The sequence below is a fragment of the Osmerus eperlanus genome, chromosome 15 (genome assembly GCF_963692335.1).
Source record: "Osmerus eperlanus chromosome 15, fOsmEpe2.1, whole genome shotgun sequence".
In the NCBI taxonomy this organism is placed as follows: domain Eukaryota; kingdom Metazoa; phylum Chordata; class Actinopteri; order Osmeriformes; family Osmeridae; genus Osmerus; species Osmerus eperlanus.
The window spans coordinates 13,342,559-13,369,604 of record NC_085032.1 but is presented as its reverse complement, the minus strand read 5'-3'; the positions used below and the strand labels follow the sequence as shown (position 1 = coordinate 13,369,604).

Genomic DNA, 27,046 nt, shown 5'->3' with positions numbered 1-27,046 from the left:
CATTACTGCTCAAATCATTACCTGTCAAAATGATTTGCACACACATTCCACCGTCAGTCAGTGCCAGACCAGGCAGAGGTGTGTGCGTGTGAGTGGGTGTGTGTGCGTGCATGTGTGTGTGTGCATGCGTGTGTGTGTGTGTGTGTGTGTGTGCATACGTTGGCTCTCCCCTCCACAGGCATTCCTCTACCAAACGAAGATGCTGGTTTCATGTGGTCTGGCAGGTCTCAACCAAGCCTCCGCTGGGAAACTCTCAAGACTAGCTCTCACACACATCTCACCAAGCTGTGCTGAATCACAAGCACGCAACAGCGCAAAACAATAACTCCATCACGGTAACAGTCAGAAACACATCCACCATAGCACATCTAATGCAGGTTCAAAGAGACCTACGGCCTAAGCTGTCCTATGTTGGGGCCGGGGGCAAACCTGGGTGAGAGAACTCCTTTCGTCTCTCCTAAACAGCAGACATGTCATCGTAGGAGATGCTTTGAACAGCTAGCTGCAGCTCCTCTCCCATGCACACCTGACCTGAGGATCAGTCCAGCACTAACCATCCCTCCTCTACCTGCGTGTCAGCGATCACCGATCCCGCAGATGAGGATAGGTCTAAGCAACATGGCCGACACTTATCCCGGGCCTTCCCCAAGTCAGTGGTGGCGTGGACGTCCGCTGAAGGGGAGCATGGGGAGACAGACGTGTGGATGGAGGGTGGGTGGATGTGAAAACCATGCGGCCCCCGTAGCCCAGCCAAGGTCACCAGAGACGGGAACAGCAGCTGTGTGTAGAAGCAACAGCTGGGAGTGAGAGCTGGAGCCAGGGCATGACAGACAGCCCACTTCCTGTTTGAGTTAACGTGAGCTCTTCCCCCCCCCCCACACACACAGTACCTTCACATGTGAGCTTTCTCACACACAAGCACATGCGTACACAGACAGGCACACACACAGATTATCGAAACACACAAAACCACCTCGGGAGCAAACATTTGTATCATGCAAAACGTCTTGATAACCGACAGTGTAGACGTGGACTGCTGTGGTCATTAACATGTGGTAGAAACAGAACTCAGGGAGAGGATGCTAGCCCCAGCCAGCCAATGAGAACACGGGCCCAGGGTTTCTGAGAAGCTGCATAGTGTGCTACATTAACTCCAGAACTAGGAAACCACTAAATGAAAACAGCAGTTAAGTCCAAATCCCTAAGAATAATCAAACAAGGTCCTCTGCCCAGGCCAGCACTGACACAACTGCTGAGGCTTCAAGGTTTGGGTATTTTCCCCAGTCGTTTGACGACAACTTCAATTTCAATTTACACAAGTAAAACTCACAGGCCTTTAACCAAACACGGAGTGTCGTAAAAAGTGAAAGGTGTTAGCCAACATGACTTCAGCTGTGTGTGGTACGAGTGTGCGTGTATGTGGCAGTGCGAGTAGGAGAGTGCGGAGCGTTTGTGTGTGCGCGCATGTTTGTGCAGTATGTGTGCGCGTGTGTGCAGTATGTGTGTGTGCGCGTGTGTGCAGTATGTGTGTGTGCGCGCGTGTGTGTAGTATGTGTGTGTGCACGCGTGTGTGTGTAGTATGTGTGTGCGCGTGTGTGCAGTATGTGTGTGTGCGCGTGTGTGCAGTATGTGTGTGTGCGCACGTGTGTGTAGTATGTGTGTGTGCACGCGTGTGTGTGTAGTATGTGTGTGTGCGTGTGCGTGCAGTATGTGCAGTCTCCCGTGGTTCGCAGCAGGTTCCAGGAGTCCCACCCAGAGCACGGGTCCAGTCAGACAGAGGAGATGGGCCGGGGCCAAACATGAGTCAGATCCAAAACAGATAGGCCCGGAGCCCAACACTATAAATCACCTCGCTGGAGCAGGACCTTCGCATACTTCACACACACACTCAACCCCCTCCCCGACACACACACACACACACAGCCCCCCCACCCAGACACACACACGCAAAGTCGCACACACATACCCACACACACACACAGCAGGAAATGAAATGTGGCAACTCAACTGAAAAACCCTGCTGCAATACCCCTGGAAATAAAGAGGAGAAAAATCACTCTCTCCTTCTCTTTCCTTTCCTGCTTTCTTCCCACTCTCTCGTAATCTTTCCCTCCAAAGCCCTCACTGGCTCGTTCTGTTCTCCTCACTTGCTACCCTCTCCACTTCTCACTCCGCTGCAGGCTGGGGTCATGGGTCCTGCGTACTTGGAGGATGCTAAGAAGTGTGCAGACACTTAGCTGTCATCTTCCATCCGCTACAGCAGCCAGTTAGAACCACTGGGATGTGTGGGAGTTGTTAGGGGAGGAGTCTGGAGGGAGGGAATCGTCCCATCGTAAGTCCAGTGAAGCCCTCACATCAATTCAGCCCTAACAGGCCATTTCTACTCGGCCCAGTTGATGCACTAACAACCCAGGCCAATACGCGGTGAAGAGTAAGAAAGAAACAGAGAGAGACAGAGGGACAGAGAGAGAGACAGACAGAGAGCGAGCGAGCGGGGGGGGGGGGGGGAAAGAGAGCTGGAGAGTTTAGGCAATAAACCTTATTTGGACATTAGCAGTTGTGTGGTTTGGGGAGTTTAAAGAGCTAATTAGCAGATACTTGGGCCCCATGCTGGGATTGAGATAAACTATGACTGGGAATGGCCCTGTTCCACACATGCGCCCAGCCAAGATTGGGAATAATTAGCACCAAATAAGGAAGACTTCGTTTCCCAGAGGCCTGTGGGGTCTTGGAGGGGGGTCCTTAGTCCTAGAGTCTTCTCTATTGGGTCTCTGAGTACAGACCACAACTACAACTATGTTTCATCACAAACGTACTGAAAACCACCAGGAAGTCTGTTCAACTCTGCAGTCAGTGATGCCCACTCGCCTCTCAGGTCCAACACCTGCAGGTCTTGAATGACATCATCTGCATCTATGCTCTCTCTTTTACTGAGCCTTCTGTTTGGCCATACTCTAGCCCTCCTTTCCCAATCCCAGACACACACACAAACAAACACACACTCCCACCCAGTATACACACACTGTGTACAGTATACAAACACACACAGAGCATGAGAGACTGTAATGTTTCTGTTCCACAATAAACCTCCCAAGCTGTGGCATCTGCCAAGTCGCTGAGTTCGATGTCGGGAGTGACGACCACACATTCACATCCCATAACGCTATCTGTTTGTTTTCCCTTCTGCTCCCAGACCCTCATCTGTCCCCATAGCAAATTCTCCTCAAGTTGTTTGGATTCTCTCTGCACCCTGAGAGAGCTGCCATCACTCAGAAGTCATTGTGTCATTTCATCAGACGAGGCTATAGACACTAATCAGGCCCCCTTTGCCACAGTAAATGTATCAGGCTATTTATACGTTATCGTTAAGGAACATGTAGGATGTTGAGGGAACGGAGAAGGGGTTTAAATCCTTCACGCGTCAGCTAGTGGGCATGACATGAATTGACATGTTAGTGACGTCAATGACTACGCAAACATCATTTCTCTTCCCCTGTCTCCATTGAGATCACTTAGAAAAAAAATTGTTAACAAGATCCTCAAGTCCTTCCTCTCAGGCAACAACTTGCTCTTTGTCTCGCATGGTTATCAAGATAAATGACCGTGAGAAGGATCTCTTGTGTGCTTGTTCTCCTCTCCATTAGTCCATCTCTGGAGACGTTTATGTCAGACTGCAGAATAAAACACAGGATGGTCAAGAAATAACTGGACAATAAACTCAGACCAGGACTGAAAGACCATGAAATGGTCCATAATGACCACCGTGTTACCTTTATCCAACGCACATCCTCTTCCTCGTGCTTTCTGGTACAGTACACAGCCGGACTAACCCTCATCCAGTACTACTTCATGAAAATAAGTCAGCCGTCATCTCAGATGAAGTCTGTGAGATGAGCCGGTGTGCTTGTGGGTGGGTGTTAATCCTAAATGAAAAGCTACCTCCATGCACAGGAAGGCAGTATGTGTGTGGGATTTGTGTGTGTGTGTGTGCGCGTGACGCCTCACAGGGCCTCAGTATGCAGGCCTGTAAGCCTGTCTGAATGAAGCTGCATTTGCAGGCTTCCCACACGGACGCAGGCTGGATTGAGCTGACAGTCACTCGCCCATTGACCAGTCACAGAGATTAACCGGAGTGCCGTCTCCTTCTCTAACCCACCTGCGGGGGGAGGGAGAGAGCCGGGGGGGGGGGGGGGCAGAGAGGAGAGAAGAGGGCATACTCACTGTTACTTGTTGCTTCGGTGAAAACCGCCTTTTGTCCATTCCAGCCTTTGTTGTCCATCTGCGGAGACGTCAGGGGAGGAGGAGACGTCAGGGGAGGAGGAGACGTCAGGGGAGGAGGAGACGTCAGGGGAGGAGGGCGGTTGGTAAGAGAGAAGCCGCATGGAGAGACCAGCCAGCATTAAAACAAAACAGCTTCTTCACGCATGTCAGACAAGTTCCTTCCTACTGTTCTGACTACAAAGACGCGAGCGTTCAAAGACGACAACGCCTCAGATGCAAAGTGTCCCATGTTTTGCCAGAACACGCAAGTGACTGGGGGTGGGGGGGGTGGGGTGGGTGGCCAGTGTTTCCTTTACTCCACCACTGAATGCCGTGCTCTCATGGTGGTGCATGTGGGCGCGCAGACGGGTGTACGGGAGATAAGTAAACAACATCATCCCTCGGGGGGTTTGACAGCTGAGGAGATGACTCGCTCCTAATACAGATGACAACCCCCCCCCCCCCTTCGCCCTGCCATCCGACTCTGCCCTCCGCCCCACATACACACACAAGATCCACGGTGGGAATGCAGCAGGACCAAGCTCCCATAGATGAAAGAAAGACAGGAGAGAGAGGGAGACATCTAAAAGGAGTACGAGAGAGAGAGACAAACAGAAAGAGGGAAAGAGAGAGGGAGAAAGAGGGAAATAGAGATAGAGAGAGACAAAGAGAGGGAGAAAGAAAGAGAAACAGAAAGGGGGAAAAAGAGTGTTGGCAGGACCAGGAGAAGCAGCTCCAGAGCCAGAGAGGCTCCACAGAGCCAGTTGGAGAGGGTTAACTTTGCCTTACAGGGGAGAGACTCACTGGCTGGAGACCACAGAGCGGTCTGACAGGACTGATTAAGACATCTCGTCCCCTGTCAACCAAGTCACGGACTGTAAGTAATGACGTGTTTTAGCCTTCTGTTCTCAGGGCACAGTCCCCTGAGCCCAGCTCTCTCCCAGGCACACACAGAGCTTCTCAGAGACCCAGAACCGTTGAGTCGGTATGGTACAGTTCAGTTATTATGGCTGTGCATCTGAGAGCTCATGACATGCAAGCAGCCACTGATCTAGATAATGACCTGTCTGGGGAGAGAGATTAACATTCTACACACGCCATGGTTACGTAACGATCTCTCGGAATATTTTAGGCCAATTGGGTAGAAATATAAGATACACATATATAACAAGTGTTAAATTGTGTTACGTGAGAGCTACGACTGTGGTTTAATCTCAGTAGCTAGGCGTAGATCTTTGCCAGTACATCTTCATGCCAGTACATATCCTTCTCCTCACACAAAGACAACCACGCCTGGTGTGAGCCGGCCGAACAGTTCAGGAATACAGAACACAGCTGACCGACGTGAGGCAGCGTGCGTGAGGCAGCGTGCGTGAGGCAGCGTGCGTGGGGCAGCGTGCGTGGGGCAGCCTGCGTGGGGCAGCCTGCGTGGGGCAGCCTGCGTGGGGCAGCGTGCGTGAGGCAGCGTGCGTGGGGCAGCGTGCGTGGGGCAGCGTGCGTGGGGCAGCGTGCGTGAGGCAGCGTGCGTGGAGCAGCGTGCGTGAGGCAGCGTGCGTGGGGCAGCGTGCGTGAGGCAGCGTGCGTGGGGCAGCGTGCGTGAGGCAGCGTGCGTGAGGCAGCGTGCGTGAGGCAGCGTGCGTGGGGCAGCGTGCGTGAGGCAGCGTGCGTGAGGCAGCGTGCGTGAGGCAGCGTGCGTGTCGTTACCTCTGTGGGGCTCTGAGGGCAGGTGGAGGCCTTGTAGCCCAGCAACAGCAGCATGGCCTCCGCCGCATTCCGTTTCGCCACCTTCTTGTTGGGCCCCGTTCCCGTGGCAACCTCGCCGCTCACCTTCACCTGCACACACAGACAGTGGAATAGAAGGATGAAACATCCCTACGGACAGGAACGCGACCACAGTGGTTGCGGTCCAAATCCTCCAAATATCCTTGCATGAGGCGCAGTATGGTCAAGAGATGAATGTAAAAATGAAAGACTGCTATTGCTATCTAGAACAAATTCTGAATGAATGGATAGACAAGCTGTTCTGAGGACCTTGCTCAGGGCGCTGTGAGCTCTCTCAAACGTGGATCACGCTAAAAACTGCCGTGTCTCCTCTGAGATTGAGCAGGTCTTCACAAATGAAAATCAACTGTCATCGCATTAGGTAAACAAACAATTACGCCGCAGGAACAACCCTCCAGGAGGCGAGTTAGTCAGCGGGCCAATGTACTCACTCAAGGGGCCTAACAGAGCCAATAAACCCTCCTCCAGGCCACATCACATCTGAGGACACTTCCACAAACACAACAAACCAAAATAAACAGCAAACAAGTCCCTTCATAAACTCCCTTTCCCCCCTGAAAGTTGTGTGTGACACAGGAGTACCCAGTTTGAAGCAGCTACCTCTGGGCTGCACCACACAAAGCCAGGGAAGAACAGAATTTCATTTGAGCCCTGGCTGCTGGCCGAGAGGAACAATGTGGAAATTTTAGAAGGGAGCGGGGCCACACAAAAGGAACACACACAAGCAGGGCTTAATGCCTGCTTGAAAGAGGCATGGAGAATGGGTTTGGGACCGAATTACCGCCCCGCGCTCAGAGACGCTCTGTTTCCCTCCTGAAAGAGAAGAGATGGGAATTAGAGAGAGAGAAAGAGAGAGAGAGGGAGAGAGAAAAACAGAGAGAGAATGGATAAGAGAGAGAGAGAAAAGGAGAGAGTGAGAGAAGGAATGCGAAAGAGAGAGGGAGAGAATGGGTAGGAGAGAGAAAAATGTGAGAGAGGTAGAGAGATATAGAGAGAGGGAGAGAGGGAGAGCGAGAGAGAGTGGTAGAGAGAGGGACAGAGGAGAAAGAGCGAGAGAAACAGAGTCAGGGAGAGGAGAGAGTCTCCCTCAGTGTCGATGTCCTGTAGTGAATAGTGGAGTTAGCTCGGCAGCACCAGTCTCCCCAGGTGGACTGGACTGGACTGGGAGACACAGGTGTGCAGGAAGAATCCCTCCCCTCCATTACCTCTACAATCCCATCCCTCTATCCTTCTCCTCCCCTCCAACCTGTTCCATCCCTCCCCACCCCTCTCCTCCCAGTACCTGCATGATGAACTCTCGGCGGCGGGGCATGCCTCTCTCTGACAGCAGCATGTAGTCTGGCTCCTTCTCCTTCCTGGCTTGCTGGATCTGAGCCAGCCTGCTGACAGGGTTCATGCCCTGCCCGTAGTCTGGTCCAGTCTGGAGGGGGAGCCAAGACAGACAACCACAGAAACTATCTCTCGAGAACCAAGATTTGATTTAGTTCATTTCCGAAAAAGAATCTCTTGCCCCCAATAAAGCAATTTGTAAATGAAGAGTTAGGTGTGGGATTATATGGATTATGTCTACAGTGATTTTTCCCGTGTTTCGTGTCTGTCGTTGGTGTGGTTTCACCTCTGGGGAGATGCTCATACCTTCAGGATAGTCTTAGGCCGTTTCTTGTAGTGCAGCTTGGGCTTCTCCACCACCGGGATGAAGGGCAGCTTCTTCAGGTCCTGGAGGATGGAGAGAGCGGCGCGCTTTTTGGAGAGTTTCTTGCTGTTGCCCTCCCCCTCCGCCGAGAACTCTCCCACAGTTACCCGCGTCAGGAAGCTCTTCATGTGAGGGGGCCCACTCTCTTTCAGGACCTGGGGACACACAAGGTGATAGGTTCTCATCACCCAGGGGAGATAACTGGGGGTTGAGGTGTGGAGGGGTGTGTGTGTGTGTGTTTGCAAGCAGCAGCACCAGGTGGTCCGCTACATCTGTTTTCCATGGTCACAGTGCTACCCACCCAAGTGCACGTGTAATTCTCTCTCTCACACACAATGTAACGTATTACTAGATGACAGTCTCTAGTGATCACGGCTCAGTTTCCTTTCCTCAGCCTCTGGTCACCTGGGAGACCTAAAACAAACACGCAGATCCGGCTTGGGTTATGTCATGCTTCGGCAATCACATCCACTTCCTGCACGCTCAGAGGGCTGTGTGTGTGTCTATGTACGTGTGTGTGTGTGTGTGTGTGGAAGGGAAGGGAAGGGGGGAGAGGTAAGATGCACCCCAGCCTAAAGCAGGGCCACAAACTTAATTATTCTGTTGTTTCTTTACTCTGAAAGAATCTCTCACTGCGTCTGCTCCACAGCATCAGTCAGTTTACTTTGAACATTTACTGCTCAAACTAATTACAAGAGACAAATTTATATAATCTGTTGCTCTAATTTCTATAATTGTTTACAACAGATTTATTTAACTGATAAGCAGGGCCTTGAGCATTCTTCCCATACTTCACAGTACATCATGACCTAATATTAACAAAACCCTGAGGAAAACAAACTCACATTTGCACACACACACACACACACAGGCGCATGCATGCACATACACACACACACACACGCACACAGGCGCATGCATGCACATACACACACACACACACACACACACAGGCACATACACAGATTACATAAGCACCCAAAAATAAAATTAAGCCACAACAAATCTTCTTTAGACACGTGAGACACTCTTTCCTGAAATCAATCATACAGAGAAAATGTGATTTGACTGAGGTGTTTTGTTTGTTCAGAGCCAAGAACAAGAGTAGGATTTAACAATTACATAACTACATTCTTGTTGAGATTTCTATGTAGTTATCTGTATTTATACAGATTTATAACCAACCACCGTTTAACTACACAGCTTCAGGACATAGAGTGAGCCACCATCACGTTTATCTGCAGGGGCTAGCTATGCACTGCAGTGTTTCACACAGAATATGATTATATTTGTGGCGGTAGGCAGGGGCGGAGCAAGACGTTGTAAAAATGTGGGGCTCAGCCCAAACCTATGTCCTAGTATCGGTTAGATGTGAGTGTAGACAAGGACGAGGATGCTAGCCGCGCGCGAGAGAATTTCTTTTGGATGAATTTGAGCGCTAAATAGTTTTTGGAGCTTTACATAATATAAAACGTAACGTTGGACTCGTATGGTTATATTTGCCGAATGTATTTAACCATGAATATTATTATATTTAACTTGAATGTATCCGTTTTGACACATTTGTGCAGAGAATTATGATACAAACCGTTCGTAAAATGGAGGCTATTATAAGCAAATGATGAGTAACATTCAGGGACTCATTTGGCTGAGCGGTTAGAGAATCGGTCTATTAATCTGAAGGAAACAAAAATGACGTACTTACTGTAAGTAAGTCGCTCTGGATAAGAGCGTCTGCTAAATATAAATAGATCCCAGAAATTCAATTAAAAACTCATTTAAGCTTCAAAAATTCAAATGTAACAAAATTCAAGCTGCTCAAATTCGAATTGGGAAATTCAGATCCCCCAAATTTGAGCTGAAAAAATTAAAGCCCCAAAAAATCAGATTGCAACATTCACAAGGATAGGTAAGGCAATCGAGCCTGAATGCAATCTCATTTCTCAGAGAAGGGTCCAACTGCAGACCTCTCTCCTCAGGTCCCTCTCATCCAGGTGTAGCTGCAGGCAGTCATACATGCAGACCAGTCATACAATCACAGCCTGGGGTCTGAGGAGAGAGGTCCGGTCTAAGGTAAGCCTCATACCTTGGTTTCCTGGATGTTGCAATCTGAATTTTTTCGGCTCAATTTTTTTTAATCTGAATTTCACCACCATCTGAATTTGAGCAGCCTGAATTGAGTCATATTTGAATTTCTGAAGCTTGATTTATTTTTTATATTTGGGATCTGAATTTTACTGTTTGAATTTGACCAACCTGAATTTCTTAACCTTGAATTTTTGGATCCAGATTGTTATTTTTATTTAAATGTCAATATTAAGTATTCAATGCCTTTTAAAATGCTAAACATTATATCACTGATTTGCTTCCATAGCTATTCACAGACGGGTCCGTTGTAGTGAGAGAGAGAACACAAGCGGGGCAAGAAGGGGCTGAGCAAATCAATGCGCTGCACACAGCTCTACCATAATTAATTTTTTGCCCATGTTATACAGTAAAAAATACATAAAAAAGGTTTATAAGGTTTATGTGGCGGCCAATTTTTTATTGTGGCGGGCCACCACAAATAAATCAATGTATGGGAAACTGATAGTATACTGAGAGCCTTCCCAGGGCAGATACTGCATCCCAGAAGGTCCTGGTCTACCTCATCTCTAGAAGGAGGAAATGCAACATGGCAGTTTGTAGGACCTGACTTGTGATGACTATCTGTATGATCACATCGGCCTCCCTCTCCCTCTCCCCCTCTCTCTCCCCCTCTCTCTCCCCCTCTCTCTCCCTCTCTCCCTCTCTCCCTCTCTCTCTCTCTCTCTCTCTCTCTCTCATCACGCAGGACATCCTGAGGTGGATGGCCTCCACAGGACAGCTGGGCTGCTTCATGCATCTGGGGCCTTGCTTCACTTCCTCTTACTCACTCTCTTTTCTCTTTTCCCTCAGCTTTGCCAGTCTCTCCCCTTCCTTCCTACCTTCCCCTATCCCTCGCTCTCTTTCTCCCCCCCCCCCACACACACACACCGTTCCTTCGCTCGCTCCTCTTTCCTGCCCCCTCTCTCCTTGTCTCTGTCGCTCTGTGAAGGAGGCTTGGCTGGAGTCTAGACAGTAACCTTAGCGAAGTTCCAAACAATGCTGGAAACACAGGCTGGTGAACATCACAGGACAGCCCCCCCGCTCGCCTGGCAACCAGCACTGCTCAGGGGCCTCGGTTGCCATGGACATCGTAACCAAGACCTATCTTCCAAGGTGGCCGGTGGTGTGCCACAAGGCAGGTGACGGTGGTGTTGTGACTATGATACGCCCTCACACACACACACACGTACCTTTACAGGTGGGCCCAGCTACTTTGATCAGGGGTGACATCACCGTAACACAAGTGACACAGTGTGAGGTGACACAGGGTGACGCATGCGGCTGCTTGAGGAGGGGGCTGATGGGGTCCTGAGAGGACAGGACAGGTCCTGTTACAGTGTGGGTAGAACGGGAGGAGCACAGAAGGTCACGCAGCCAGATGATCCAGCCTAGATCTCCAATTATAACACCAGGGAACAACAAGCCTTCACTGTGCTACAATACAGCACAGTGTATATGTGTGTGTTGTATGTGTATGAATCTGTGTGTGTGTGTGTGTGCCATACATCTTGGCGCAACAGCAAGGCTGCCAGGCTGGTGGATGGCGGCAGACAAGCTGCAGTCAGGCTGGTCTCAGACGACACGGTATCCGTGGCGATGCGATGAGGTTTCAGCGCTGCCTTTCACTGACACGTCTTCTAAACACACACACACACACATAAACAAACACAGGCGCACACACATACATACAGGGCCGCGGCCTGACAACACGGATCAGGTCATCCACAGGAAACGCTGTCGAAAGTTGATTTTCCTCATTTTTCTCTCGTCCTCCTCCAGGGAGACATGGATACGTGCGGCAGGTCGGGATCCGCACATACGAGCCCTCAGATAGTCTGGAGTAGGGGAACGTAGAGCAGGGAGGGACAATAGCCGGGCCCTGGTAGACTGAAGAAAGGCTCCATTGTGATGGGCTGTGGACGTACTCACCCTGAGGGGAGCTCTCTCTGTACACCATGGGTGGCTCTTGGCCCAGACCCTCTTCTCCTGTGTCCTTCAGTAAGGAGGTGACATCCACACACACACCACACACACACCACACACACACACACACACCCAGATGCAGACAGGCGAACCTGTGATTTATAGATAGATCCGTGGTCTTTGATGTTGACGTCTGTTTGATATGACGTGACGCGGTTAGGTCAGCGTGTCTGATCTTTCTGTGCGGAGGGGGGGAGGGGTTGACCCTCCTGGTTGTGGAAAATGTCAAAGCGAGCAAACAGGACAATCTGCAGTGTGTGTCATGGAGAATATCAAACCACGGCATTGATATTTGAGAAGGTCCTGAGATTATTTTTTTACCGTTTCATGTGGTGTGTATTCCTATATATTTGATTTAAGTCCTCCTAGTTCATTTATTTCCACTCCGGGTGTCAGGAGACAAAGTGTGGACCACAGAGGACCGGACCACAGGGAGGGAGGAGAGCAAGCTGTGTGGGATGAGTCACGATTCCTTCACATAATGAGGCTGGATGATGTGCTTGTTAAGACAATTAGGTCTGGGCATTTGGTGCAAGTTGGTTGCATGCAAGCGATTGAGGGAGACTGGAGCGAGGGAAAGGCGTAAAAAGAGGAGGGCAGTAAGAGGGGATACAGTGGAAAGAGAGAAAGTCTTTCTGAGGGATAAATGAGGTACTGGGCAGTGTACTCACAAATATCTTCTCACCACAATATTTTTTTGAGAGAAAATAAGAGAGAACGTGAGAGAGACAGAGAACTGTAAGAGAAAGACAGAGAGAGAAACAGATTAAGCAAGAGAGAAAAAGGGAGAGAATGAGAAACAGAATGGGGAAAGAGAGAGAGAGACAGCAGGCTGATTTAAACCTCCATAGTTTATTCATTAGTGTCAGTAATGCTGGCACAGGTGGTGGGTTGTCTGCAAAGGTTGTCTGCAAAGGATAATCAGAGAATGAATGCAGTTGGGGAAGGGTGATCAAAACCGCTGTTCAGTTTGATGTTGTTAACTTGAGTGATAATACAACAGAACAAGTAGCAGAATTCACTGGCAATGGCAAAAACTAAAAGGGGGAATGAATTAAATGAATCCAGACAGTCATTAATTGTGATTTCTGGAAAGGTGGTGTCATGTGCCGATGAGTAAAAAAAAAAAAAAAAAAGCATTTTGAGGAGAACTTTTCCAGAAGGGAGGAGTGGACAAGGTTCCAGTTATTTCGCCATGTTGTGTAAACTCTTATCAGGAAGCCAAGCCAGAGGCTGGGAAACAGCTTTCTTTCACTCTGTCCATTTATCTGACCTTTGAGGAAAAACTGAAGTTATGATGAAGGGGGGATGGAGGGAGGGAGGAGGTTACCAAGGTAAACAGAATCTTGAGGGGCGGAGGAGGAGGGAGAACCAGGGAGTGGGCCGGCCAGGTCAAGTCAGGACACATCCTGACAGGGTCTACAATGTTCGGAAAAGTCCCCTGAACTGCTGAGTCGAACCGACTGGAACAGATCTATCAAGCCAACAGGATGGTTTCAAAGACCCTGCTCAGGTGGATTTCGACAACTTGCCTCAAGAAAAAAAGTTAAAGAGAATTGCTATATTCAAAAGTTTGACTGTCTAAACAATTGGGTAATGCTGCACCTCATACTTATTAGGTCGGCGAAATATCTCCGAACTAAAAACCTCAGTTCAGAGATACTATGTCACAAGACATACAGTACTACAGATGAGCAATTCTGTATTTGGATTCAAAACCCGAAGAAGAATGGAATTTTATGTTGAAGTGCAGTCATTGTGAGAGGGGTATTTAAGGAGGTGTCTCACAGTCGGAACACACATCCTCTTTACCTCAAAGTTCACTGACAGGTTCCTCTTGAGGGCGATCTCGTAGACCAGGCTGATCTCTGATTTGCTGGCATCGCTCCCCTCCTCCTCTTCCTCTTCCTCCTTCTCCTCCAGGCTCTACAACCAAGGAGAATCCCAGAACCATATCAAAACTCCAAACAGAGCACCCATTATCGGATTATAGACACTCAATGAAAACGATCACTTGAATGGAGCAGTATGAATCAGTGTTGTAGTAATGACAAACCCCTGTCGAAATTGAAGATTGTACAACAGGAGGAAGGTCTCAACATTGGGTTGTGTTTATGTGCAACTTTCAGGACAAGTGGACACCAGAGAAGGAACATTAAATTAGTCGAACAGCAGTGTAGCCTGTTACCACATAACGTCCGGCACATTCTGACAGCACATGTCAGAATGTCATCAATTTCTCTCCAAAAAATGACCAAATACCATCTAACCCCCCCACCCCAATACACAAAAACACAGTTTCCCTATCCGCGAAGCTGTAAACATACCAGAATGATATTGACATTCAGAGACAAGAATATGGCTGCAAAAATCATGCTACTAACAGTCAGCTGCCTATTTTAGTAGGACCTTCACTTCTTCTTCTTCTACTCCTCAGGACAATGAGTTCCTCTGTGTGCCTCACCAGGACAGGCTGTGTCTGGGAACAGGGCCCTGGTTTCCACTTCACCCCTGACCTTCATGTGGTCAGGGGTGATGTCGAGTCATGTGGCCACATGACTCGAGATGGGAGAGCTCCCTTTCACAGCGTGGATCACGTGGCAGGACTCTGCCGCTTCACTGGGGTAGCATCGGTCACAGTGTGTGTGTGTGTTCTCAGAGTGCTGCTCTGCGTTTTCCTGTGTGCGCTGTAGCGTATTCGGAGCCGCCATTGGCGTTGGGTGTCGGAGCTATGAGTGTTGTTACCGTGTCTGTGTTTATTGTTGTCTGTTGTCACAACAGTGTTGTGCATTAATGATATTTGTGATTGGCTATAAGGTACGGTCTGTGGTGTCAGGTGGTAGGGACAAAATCTTCCACTGAATGGGTCTATTTACAGGGGAGTCCTGAGGGGAATAGCTAATGTACATGATGAACAACGCTAGTCTATTCGACAAAGCGGACGTGATCTAAGACCAGCTCATACAGTGAGGGATGTGTGTGTTGTGTGCGCACATGTGATGAACACGAAAGGATGTGACCTATTCAGAATCACCCTGCAGAGCAAGTAGTCATATCTGATGCCCTGCAGACATGACAGGGAGTGTGCATGACAGGAAGTGTGCATGACAGGAAGTGAGCTAGTTAGACAGGAAGTGAGCTAGTTAGACAGGATTTGGGAAGAGCCTGCTGCCTAGTCAGATCACCAATGGCCTGAGCATGTAGGAAACCAATTTGAGGAAGACCTGGCTGTTTAGTTCAGCCTAGTCGGCCAGATAATGATTCTGTACAGCTCCCGTTTTATAAGGATGTAAACTGTTTACTCCAGCACACACAAACGCACACTATCGTTAGAACTAGAATGACAGTGCAGTTGATCTGAGGCCAGGGAAAAAACAAGAGTTGACACGCAAGCACAGTGACAGGAATAGGATCATTTTAGGGCGCCCGCGCGCACACACACAGATTCTTATATATGATATGTTGTGCCTCGATTTGTAAAGCAAGACATGGAAGCAGCTGTTGACAAAGAGCTCATTTATGGACACGACACCACAAGAGAGAGAAGGCACAGCCAGGGAGGTTTCAATAACCACCCTTCACGCCAGCCTCCAATGATATGGGCTCATTTGATTTCCGGCGGGGAGTTGATAACAGTTAAAAGCCTGGCCCGAGGGTAACTTTGGTACAGTGACATTAGTGGAAGACAGGACGATCAAGAAGAGAAGGGAAAATAAATCCTGTAGGTACAGGTTTATAAAAAAAAAATGAAGAGGAATAAAGCAAGATATTTGCGAGTTGAATGAACACATTTGCGGAAGTGGTGAGGAGTGTTATCTCATTAAAGATGAAAGTGCAGCTGATTTATCTCATGAAGAACTGTGGAGAGAGTTGGATTTACAATTTGCACTTGTGGTTTCTTCAGAGAAAACTGTGTTTGCAGCTCAGCGTGCAGTTCAAACCTCGGTCACCGAGTGGTAAACTGTTGACGTAGGAGTTTGGAAGGAGAAAGTGGCACATTTGACCTTGGGCAGTCCCTCTGTTCAACAGGCTGCTTTGATTGGTCCAGGAGGTGGAGATGTTTAAGTTGAAAACAGTTGGGGGGTGGGAGCACAGCAGGATGGATGAGTGGAGATGATTGGTCGGTGATTGGAGTTGTGAACAACCCTTTAAATGGGTCCTTTCCACAGGGGAAGGGGGCAATGTGATGGAAAACAACTACGGTTGCTAGACAAAGTTCTGTACGTGTGTGTTAGTGTGTGAGAGAAAGAGAGAGAGCGTATGCCATTAGCCTGTGTTCTATCAAAAGCTTTGTTCATGTATGTATTTGAAGATTCATGCACACGTCCGTGAGATTACCTGTGGCGGTCGTTCGGGGATGGGCTCGTTGCGGAGGGCCTGCAGAGCCTTCATGGCAGCGTTGTGTCTGGCAGCCTGGCGTGTCCGGCCCTCACCGATGAACTCGTTACTCCCCACGGACAGCTGCACGTAGAAGATCTTAGGGACCGGGTAATGGTACCTGGGGAGGGCACAGAGACACAAACACAGAGACTTTCAGAGAGGATCCGCTCGTCTCGGCTCCTTGTGCAAGAGCAGCGAGGCAGGATGCCGTCCTACACAACAGGATTTATCTCTGGGAAATGAGGCTGGGAGACGAGGGGGGGGGGGGGGGACTCCTGCATTATGAGCCAAGTTATTAATGTTCACACAGGGCACAAATTAAAGGCCAGCCACTTCATCAGGGTCAATTACATCACAATAGTCTGCCGGCCAACCGTTAGAATGATGGCTCCCTATTGGCTCGTAGTGAGGGGACTCAAAACAAAACGGCATATATTCTCCTCTCTTTCTTTTGGCTGGGGCCATCCATCCTGCTCTCTTCTCTTTCTCTGGACACTGGCAGCCCAGGGCTGGGCTGTCACTGGCAGGTTCACTGGACAGATGAAAGGGTCTGTGTCTGAGACCCCCCCCCCCCCCCTGTACCCCCCCCCCCCCCCAGAGGCAGACGGACTTGTGGGAGAGAAGACGACTCTCTGAAAGCACGCACGCACACACACACACACACACACAGCACAGAAACTTCAGAGGAAGGGGGGTGTTTGCATGTTTGCTCAAGGCATTCACACAGAATGACAACATGTAAATCAATATTGTGCTCATGTGGAATTGGTTTCTCATGCTGCGTGCTGAGCAGTGGGTTCATCTTGACAGAGCCCTTCGCTCTGCTTCCTAGAGACGCCGGTTATCTTCCTTTCCAGATTACACAGAATTCCTGTTTGGCCTTGTTGCTGTGAAGTGCCCTGATATCAGATTCGATAGCAGATTGACCGCATGTGGGGGAGCTGGAATCCGGGCAAACACAAACAGATGCCAACGGCAGGGAAGAGAGGACCACGTTCCACCGCTGGGTAATTAGAGGCAGGAGTATTCCTACCCAATAAAGTCACATCGCTATCATGCCGCCATGGCTCCAGACTCAGTGAGGAGAACATGCAATAAATCACCAAGTCTAGCCACAGACAGGCCAAATACACCAGAGCCTGCTCTCAATCTAAGCACTTTATACCCCAGAACAGATCTGGACTGGCTGTTAAGCTGAGTCTAATTTACAAAAGAATCCCTCTGACTGGTACGAATATTACAATTGAATACCCGTGGGGGCATGATCGCTGTCTTTCAAAAGGAGTCGCCACAGCGTTCCAGATTGGACAGCCAGAAGGTCTAGGATACATAAGAGGAAGGCTGAGTCATCATCAAACGACTTGCCTTTTGATGGCTGAGCAAACACAGGTTGAGTGAGAGCATGCTGGGTTGGAGAATCTGACAGCATGATCTGACAGGTGTCTCCTAGCATAACCTGACTGGACTTTCTACAGTGAAAACCTTTTCGTAGACTCAGATCTGAATCTACTCTCTCCCCCTCTTCTCTCCCTCCTTCACTTCCTCTCCACATCCCTGCCAGCGTTTGCCTCCCCGAACTCCACATGGTTCTCTACCGGCCCGCAACTCCCTTCTGCTCCCCTCCCCTGGTCGCAGGGGCCTCCCCAAGGTGGAGCCAACATGGCCCTCGCACGTCAAGCGTGGCCCCAGGGCCACAGAGGAAATGCCAAGTGCAACATGGCCTTCAGCCAACAGGGCCGAGCAGGGCTGGGAGCAGCTGGGGTTAGAGCAGTGCACTGGGTACAGGTGCAGGGGGAGAGAGGGATGGAGAGAAGGAGAGGGGAAGGGGGGGGTGGAGGGAGGGAGGGAGGGAGAAGCCTGTGGGAGGCCTCTCTACAGCAACGTGGGAAAGTAGAAGCTTCCACACAAGCAAAGAGGCAAAGACATGAAAATACACACACACACACACACACACACACACACACACACACACACACACACACACACACACACACACACACACACACACAGGCATGTTACAGTAATACCACAGCTTATACAACCAACACATAGACACAACACAACTAAGAGCAGCATCAGGCCCAATAACAGTACATGCTAGTCAGCACATGTTGAAGACATTGGCCTGTTCTGCATTATAGAGACTGGGCCTGGGGCCAGGACACCTAGAGGACGGTGGAGAGAGACAGAGGCAGGGTCGTGTGTGCAACTTTCAAAAGCTGTGTTTCCACCACAGGAACTACACCCCAGAACTGGAACTATACCCTGGAACTAGGATCCAGGGTCAAAATGGGCTGCAGGAACTTTCTAGACCCTTGGAAAGTAGCCCCTAAAAGATATGTGAACTTACGGTTGTGAAATGAGTCATCACAGATAAAATAAGTCAATCAAACGATCCGTCCTCAGAAGGGAGTCATGGGTTTGACTTCCCTGCAGCTGTGTTTCAAGTGGGCCACAGCAGCTAGAGCTACCATTTCATCTGATCATCACACACACACAGTCATGCCACCCAAGCACAGTCAAAAAAGGAAATGAGATTCCATTAAACGGAGGGAATAACACATTAAGAAGAGCTCTAGTTGACCTACGTGCTTTCTTAACGTATTATTATTAATCTCCTTTTATTTGTTGAAAAAAAATACAAATCAAGAATAATTTCTTTTTTGGTGGGACTATTATTACACCGAATATTACACACTGCAGAGAGGAAACCATATCAAGAGTGTACAGTAGAACAGGGCGTCATTTAAAGAGGGGTGGAAAATTGTGCATTGATGCAGGGGGCGGTCACTGGATCTGAGTCTTGTTAGAACCAGACCCAAACTAAGGCCAGTGGTAGATGGATGGACCCTAGGGAGACTCAGACTAGCAGGGTTCATCAGTCACTGAGACAGTGTCTTTCAGCCTGTGGCCAAGCAGGGCACCACACACTGGCCCGGTCCAACTGTGGACTTTGCTAATGAAGCAGCTATGTAAATTCTCCAAACAGGAAAATTATTTCATTAGGTGCTTCTAGAAGCACTTTACTGCACGTCACCATGGAAACCAGGTAACAGAGGAGACAACGCCTTGATACAACTCCCCCCTAACACCCCCCACCCCCACCCCCGCCCCCGCCCATACACACACACACACACACACACACACACAAAAACAAAGAAGAAACATATGCAAACGGCTCCCCAGGATACTTTCTGGCTGCAATCCCTTATAAGGGGACAGACCCCAGCTGGGAGCAAAGGGTGACAGCTCTCTGGGAAACACAGGAGAAACTTGGAATGGCTCTCGCCTCACCAGCTGTACTTCCTATCCATTACTAAACCTTGAACTGTTTTCTCTCCCTCTCCAGTCCTCCCTTGTTTGTCTTCCCTTCCGCCTCCTCAAAAATGCAAATGCTGAGAATGCATGCAGTAGTGACAAAGGAGCCCATGTATCGTGGCAAAACTACCTCCCAGCTGGCTCAAATGGCCAGTCAGGTGTGTGTGTGTGTGTGTGTGTGTGTGTGTGTGTGTGTGTGAGGAGGGCCGTGGCCTCTTCAGGAGTCCCGGGGGAGCAGAGGTGAGACAGAAGTTGGGAGAGGAAGCACCGTGAAACTCCGACCCCCCCTGGAGACTGGAGGGTTCCTCGTCAGAACAGCTATGCCTTCCTAACGTAAGTACAACTGGAATGTTTCGACTCAACTCTGCGGCGTGAGTCACCTCTACCATTAAGAAGAACCCTCTGACTCAGCAAAGCTATTTGTGGGAGGGTTTTCTTGGCAAGTACAGCTCATCTGTCATTATTACTACTCACTATCAGGCCATTGCTTTTTCATACCTTTAATTACATTCCTTAAAATTGGGAGAACCAAAAAAACATGAATTGAACTGCTTATCATGGTTTCAGTTGCAAACAGAAGATTACAATTTGGCCCCCTCCAAGCATTTTAATCAGAACATTCTCTCAATAACGCTAGCAACTCCCCTCCCACCACCACCCCCGCATTCAGTCCAGACCAACGTTATTCTTAGATTTACAGAACTATTAACTGATTAACATTAACTATTAACACTACAAGGGTGCTTCCGACAGAAGATCAGGATGTGCCATTCCATTTACAGAACACAAAATGGCTTCCACAGACATGACAAGTCTATAGACAAATCTATAGTCCAGCCCTACCAGTGGTTCAGCGTTGAAGTCTAGATGGGAGGATGTAATTTGCCAAACTTCCACACAAAAATCTAAACTCAGGAGTATAAATATCAGGGTGATAGCTAATAAACTCTTTCAAACTGCTCAAGGGGGAAGGTTTGGTGAATGTTGATGATGTCAAGCAGAACAGCGGAGTGTTGGCCATGCTATAAACCATGGTAGGACTCCAGCAAAACCGTTCTGATAGTAATGAGGAGGTTGGCTGGTGGGCACAAAATGACCTCTGCACCCACTGAACCCCCTCGGAAACCTCACAGTAGAGCTGTGCCCATCTGGTGCCAACTAGAAGACTTGGCAGCAGCCAGGCAGTGTGGCCAGTCAGGCCTGTTCAGGTCTTACCGTCCTCGTTAATGATATCACTTTATGAGCCAGTGGTTTACTGTTTTCATTAAAAGGGTAGCCACTGCTTTGTTGAAAAACCACTTTCTTATAACTACAAATGGCATTTATAGTAGATAATGTCATTGCTTGGGGCTAAAGCTGAACTAACACACCCAGCTTGAGCTTCGCTGGTAAGATACAATACAATGCTTATAACTGGGCTCCAATCAAGCCCAATGATCACTCTGGTTATGAAACAAGGCCTTAAACGATAAAGATAATTAGAAATTGCCCCCTTCTCTCCTGTCTTTGTACGGTCCAGCAGCAGACAGTCAGGTTTAGCCTTCATTCTAAGCCTTTCCCAAAGAGGGCCAGTCCAGTCTGGTAATAGATGGATGTGTGATGGATGTGTGATGGATGTGTGATGGATGTGCGTCAGCTAGCCTTGCTAGTCTGAGATTGATTCACTGTGAAACCAGAACATTTACTCGTCTTCCTTCTGTATCCTAATGAGGGTGAATTCTCAGTGATTCACTAAAGTATATTGGACATGTGTGCATGCCGGGATAGGGGGGAGTGTTGGGAGAGCTGCGTTCAGCTACCACACCTAGGGAGCCGTCCTCGGCAGCTGCTTAAACACGCACGCCCACTGTTTAGTAGATGCAAAAGGCGTTGCTCATCGACTTAGGCATCGAACGCACATGTTGAACACACCTCATCAACAACCAACTGAAAAAAGGAGGCCGTCCCCTCGCAATGCTTTTGGGTTTCCGGTGAATACTGATGAGGTGAGTGGTTAGGGGCTTTTGGTGGGCTGTAACCCACTGACGGAAAGGAGTGCTGCGCGTCAGTCAGGACGAAGTGAGGCAGGATGCTGGAACACAGACACATCTGTGGCGTGGTATAGAGGCTCTCAGGTGTCCTGACTGAGGGCTGCTTCCGTCTGACCACAGCTGCTCTGTTTTCAAGTCCAGGACATCAGACGGATGTGGAGGTGAACATCTACACGCATGAACGTAAGCGCACACACACGCGCACACACTGGCACGCACGCTCATCCACAGTTGTACTGGTGTTGACGCACTGGCGCGTGTGCGCCCAGCACGCACCGAGGCGCCTGGACACAGCCGAGTGTGGCGTGATGGAGGTCTGTTTGAGCGTAAACTGTCCATTGAGTTTGTTTATGCTGGACTCCCGCTCTGTTCCTCCGCATCCTCGACCCCCTCTACAAAGCCTCGCTTTATGAGCTTACACCCATTTGGACTATTTGGACGACTCTGGCAGGGCGCCGGCCCTCAGGGCCCATGCTAATTTATGTGCTATCTGACTTAATGCATGCGATCCAGCAGTAGTGTAAACACTGTAAGTGACCCCCCCGTGCAGACGTTTGTCCGTGCGAGGATGGTATGAAGATGGCGGGGGCCAGTTAAAAGGCTCTTCTTATGAAGTCGCTCTAATGAATTGCGAGCTCTGGCAGTCCCCTTTGGGTTTTGGCAGAGGGTGTGGATGGAGATATCATATCCCTGGAATGCCGAGTGGACGAAGGAGCACACATTTGGGTTGTCCTGCATGCGAGACTGTAGAGCAGGCCTCCGAGGCTCTGCATTAGGCCTGGTGTGCATGTGTGTGTGTGTGTGTGTGTGTGTCTTAGGAGGACGAGAACAGCTCTAGTCAGAGTAGGCACGTAACAGAGATCTCAAGCAGATTCACTTAGTATTCAATTGCATTCGAGTATGCCCTACAAGTTAGATCAACCAGTGCACCTGTGTGTGTTCTCTGCACGCCTGTGCTGATGCAGTTCAGTGCTTCGCTCAAGGTTAGTGCCAAGTTGGTTTTCTCAAAGGACTAGGATCAGATACAAAACACACACTTTATCTAGGACACATGTTAAGGCAGACACTTTTAGAGATTCCCTCTGGGATGGTTCCACAGCCATTGGTCAAGCATGAAAAGCACTCCTACTGCAGTTAACCTTTTGTCGCTCACACACCCTGCGACCACACACACACAGGTACGACAATGGTGGAAAAAGATATAGTGAAATACTACAATCACCTCAATTGCTTCCTACTGGTTCTACTGATAGCTACCAGAATCATCACACTCGAGTGCAACTCCCTTTATGTTCCCTGTAGCTTTATTCAAATTGTCAGATGGTAAATTAAACTAAGAATTAAAGAAAACAATTATTTGTTTGTTGAGTCACAAAAATTGTTTTGAAAATGAAAATGTGTTCATCTGAGTCAACACTGATATAGGATACCGGGGAATGAACACTGCTTTGCATCATTAATAGTCAGAATATTAGCGTTAAGAAAATATATCTTCATCACTCCATCATCATGCCACAATGTAAAACAACAGGCTGAGTATATCTGGTTTGTCTCGACATTTGTGATTGGTCTAAAACAAACACCATTTGTGATTGGTCTAAAACAAACACCAGCCATGTTATCCCCCAGTAGAAGGTCACCAACATTAAATAAACATTAACCGCACTGAAGGATGGCAGTAAAATGGGCCTCGCCATTCACAGGATGGAACCAATCAGAAGCTTTGATATCTGCTTTCACTCCATAAGGCCATCTACCACAGCCCCATTATGAAAACACCAGTGCTGTGCTGCTGATGGTTGTCTGGGTTGCTGACGCAAGTTTCCAGGACCCACCACACCATTTCAGGGTGTGGATCCTCACCGGAGGACGTGGATCCTCACCGGACAGGCAACCCAACCCTCCCCTCCTTTTTCCAGCAGGGAAAGAGAGGGCCTCCCCTCCTGGCTCCCTATCGTAGCATCACAGAAGGAAATGCCACGGGAGAGCACCTCCAATCTCCAGTATGGGTCTTGTTATTCCAGCTGACATAATGTTACTGTCATACCCAAATGAACCTGGAAGAGAGGGAGGTGTTGGCTGCACAGCTCTGGGCTCCGCCAGGGAAAGACCCATCCAAATTTCGCCTCTGACGGAATGCAGGATGCAGGCTCTACCCCGTGGGGATCGGGGGCAGGGGGGGAGGGGGGGGGAACTGGGAGCGCCACGAGGAGCTTAGGGGAGTGTGGAATTAGTCATCGGAATCAGGTTCTCCAATGATAACACGGGAGTCTGGGTTGACACCCAGAGGCGACTAAGCAGAGTTTCTCTCTCTCTCTCTCGCTCTCTCTCTTGGTTCTTCAGATGTTGCTAACCATCTGGGGCGTGTGTTCCCAATCAACATCCCCTAGCAACAGGATGCTGCTTTACGCACACGCTGACGTTATCAAAAACACTCGATTTCATTGATAATCACAGCTAATCTAACACATCCAAGGACGAGGAATACTCTGACAGAGAGCTCAAAGAGTTGAAGCATGGATTAAAAGCAGGCTACTTGGATGTGAATAAATTAGACCCAGGCCCTTCACCATAAATAAGATTCATTGACGCCATGACAAATTAACCAGTCCGATAATGAACATTATTCTCTGCGCGGTCCTTTCTGAATGAATCAATAGCATTCATGGTGGTGATTCCAGTGGGGATGAATCAGGGTACGCCTGGCCTCTTAATGGTTGGGTTCTCCATCAACATGACTCCAGATCACTGGGATCCATCATATTAGAGGAGGACACGAGAGTGCGGGAGCCATGTCTTGGCCGTAACATCATTAATGTGAGCGTTAATGAATATGACCCGTCAGTCCTTGGCACAGTCCATCAGACGAGAGAGAGAGAGAGACCGCGATTCAGTGGCTCTGCCTCTCGTCTCTCTCTCCCCAGGCCAGGTTTCGAGTCAAACACGAGTGACCTTGGGATGATATAAGCTGCTGTTTCTATGCTCCTGGCACGGCGTTTCTCCCTTTCCCCCCCGCTCTCCTCTCCTCCTCTTGTCCCTCCTGACTCGCGAGGCAGTCAGCCTCTGCACCAAAATGATGTAACCTCTTGTCCCTCCTGACTCGCGAGGCAGTCAGCCTCTGCACCAAAATGATGTAACCAAACACATGTGCTGCTCCCACCCCGTCGTCTTCAAACATGCACAGCCCATCAAACGCTACAGATTACACTGACAGAGTGACCACTGGGAAACAGATCTCCTTTGCTCCCAAACAATTCATCTTCCTTCACACAATCACCTTGTGTTTGTTCTGTCACACATCAAAGTATGTGGAGATGTAAGCCAGATGCCGGCCAGCTTTCTTTAACTCAATCTGCCAAGAATCATCACTTTGACACTACTGCTGCAGACAGACCAAACCTTTTGTTAGGTTGGATTTCTGTGGACCAGTGTCATGGATGAGTCTAGTTAAAACCTAGGAAAAGAACAACATGCTGAACCAGATTTATGTTTCTCAGCACTGTGAGCCAAAAGCTCAGTATAAACATGCATTATTATATCTGAGACATATTTCCAGATATAAATATAAGTGATAAGTTATAAAACATCAACACTGAGACATTCTTTACAATAAAGCATGGAAAGCTAAACCAAGGCACCTGTATCAAAATTCATGACAACTTCACTGTTACAAAATGGGTGCTAAATCACCTTATAAAAGCAGCCCCATCAATTATTCTGAATGAGACAACACTGCCACCTACAGGTATAAACACGTTTATACATACTGCCTTAAATAATGGTCATGGCTCCCAACAAGCCTAACTAAAAGCAACAAATAAATAAAAATAACTATCATAAACTGAGAAGTACAAATACCAAATAAAATATGTTGATTTATTATTTACATAAAACTTTAACTTTTCATCAATTCCTTCACTGTTCCTTGACAGAGTCAGTGGATGGATCTCTTTTCCTGGCCTTCTCTGTGTCTTTTGAAATAATGGGAATAACTGAGTTAAAGAATCCTGACCTTATTCTCTGACAGGAGAGCTACCAGGGGTGTGGAAGGAAGCTTACTGGCTGGACTAAATAAGGTAAAATGGCCTCAGCCCGGCATTCCTTCTCACAGGGGAGAGGTGATCGTTAATCGAGGGTCTGTGGCGGTTTTATGGAGTTTTACAAAGAGTGAGACGGCTCCGGTGAAGCGAGAAAACGTGAGTGGACAGAGACGGAGAGTGGCGAGACCACATAAGGGAGCTTTCATCTGTTCAGCAGGGCCTGAAGGGAGGCTGGGAGAATGTGGCCCTGACACACATAGCACATCTGGGTCAGGGGGATCAAAGACACAATGCTGCCTCGTCAACGGAAAAACGGATGTGAATGTAGTGAATACAAACACTGTTCAATAAGCACGCTTTCCTAACTGTTCCAGAAGCACACTTGGCTGCACGTTGACATGGGAAGATTGCGTGCAGTGACTGCAATTCACCGACACTTTCCCATATAAGTAATATCATTGATATGAGTTGCAGCGCATTTACAGGAATTGAACATTTTCTCCAACTAATCAATCAGAATAGTGTGCTTAGGCATGAACTACACTGAGAGATGGTCTGAGGCCTCACCTTTGGTTGAATATCCCTCTGAAGTTATAGTTGGCTCTGTAGTTGGGCATGGGCTTGGGGTCCAGGGGCCTGTAGATGGCTGGCTCCCCCCTCTTCATGGCCAGACCATTCAGCTCCACCGTGGGGGTGATGCTGCCTGGGAGACAGAGACATGGAGTAAGAAAACAAGAGAAGATTGAGAGAAAGAGAGGGAGGGTTGGGGAAGAAAGATATTTCTGTATGTAATATTATTATTAGTTAAACATTTTTACTGTTTAACATGGCAAAAAATACATATATTGTAGAGCTGCGCGCAGCACATAGATTTTCTCAGCCCCTTCTTGCCCCGCTCGCGTTCTCCCACTCTCTCACTACAACAGACCATGCAAAGGGCTTGTGAATATCTATGGAAGCAAATCAGTGACATGAAGTTTTGAATTTTTTAAGGCACTGAATACTTCATATTGAAATTTAAACACTACTGAATGTATTGGTTTTGAATTCACCTCTTTAAAATTGAAATAGGAATTTATTTAAATCTAAATCAAAAAATCAAATTCAGGCCGCTCAATTTCAAATGCTGAAATTCAGATCCCAAAAATTTGACCCGAAAAAAATCTGATTGCAACATCTGGGATACCAAGGGTAGGAAAGGCAATCGAGCCTGAATGCAATCGACCATCTCACTTCTCTGAGAAGGGTCCAACTGCAGACCTCTCTCCTCAGGCCCCTCTCATCCAGGTGTAGCTGCAGGCAGTCATACATGCAGACCAGTCATACAATCACAGCCTGGGGTCTGAGGAGAGGTCCTGTCTGAGGATCACTTCTCGGAGGAGATATTTTTAGGCTCGAATCTTTTGGCCTCAAATTCTTTCGGCCTCACATGT

The 27,046-nt window shown here is 48.5% G+C and overlaps 1 protein-coding gene across 1 annotated transcript in view; it reads right to left on the bottom strand.

Moving 5' to 3' along the window:
- The window catches only part of stau2 (staufen double-stranded RNA binding protein 2), a 48,235-nt gene that overhangs the window by 16,481 nt on the left and 4,708 nt on the right, over nt 1-27,046 (bottom strand). The window contains exons 5-11 of the mRNA XM_062480360.1: nt 26,181-26,316; nt 16,184-16,343; nt 13,658-13,771; nt 7,678-7,890; nt 7,325-7,462; nt 5,965-6,093; nt 4,222-4,279 (exon numbers count right to left, since the gene is read on the bottom strand). Of these exons, the coding sequence (XP_062336344.1) occupies nt 4,222-4,279; nt 5,965-6,093; nt 7,325-7,462; nt 7,678-7,890; nt 13,658-13,771; nt 16,184-16,343; nt 26,181-26,316 (948 nt within the window). The remainder of the gene's footprint in view (nt 1-4,221; nt 4,280-5,964; nt 6,094-7,324; nt 7,463-7,677; nt 7,891-13,657; nt 13,772-16,183; nt 16,344-26,180; nt 26,317-27,046) is intronic.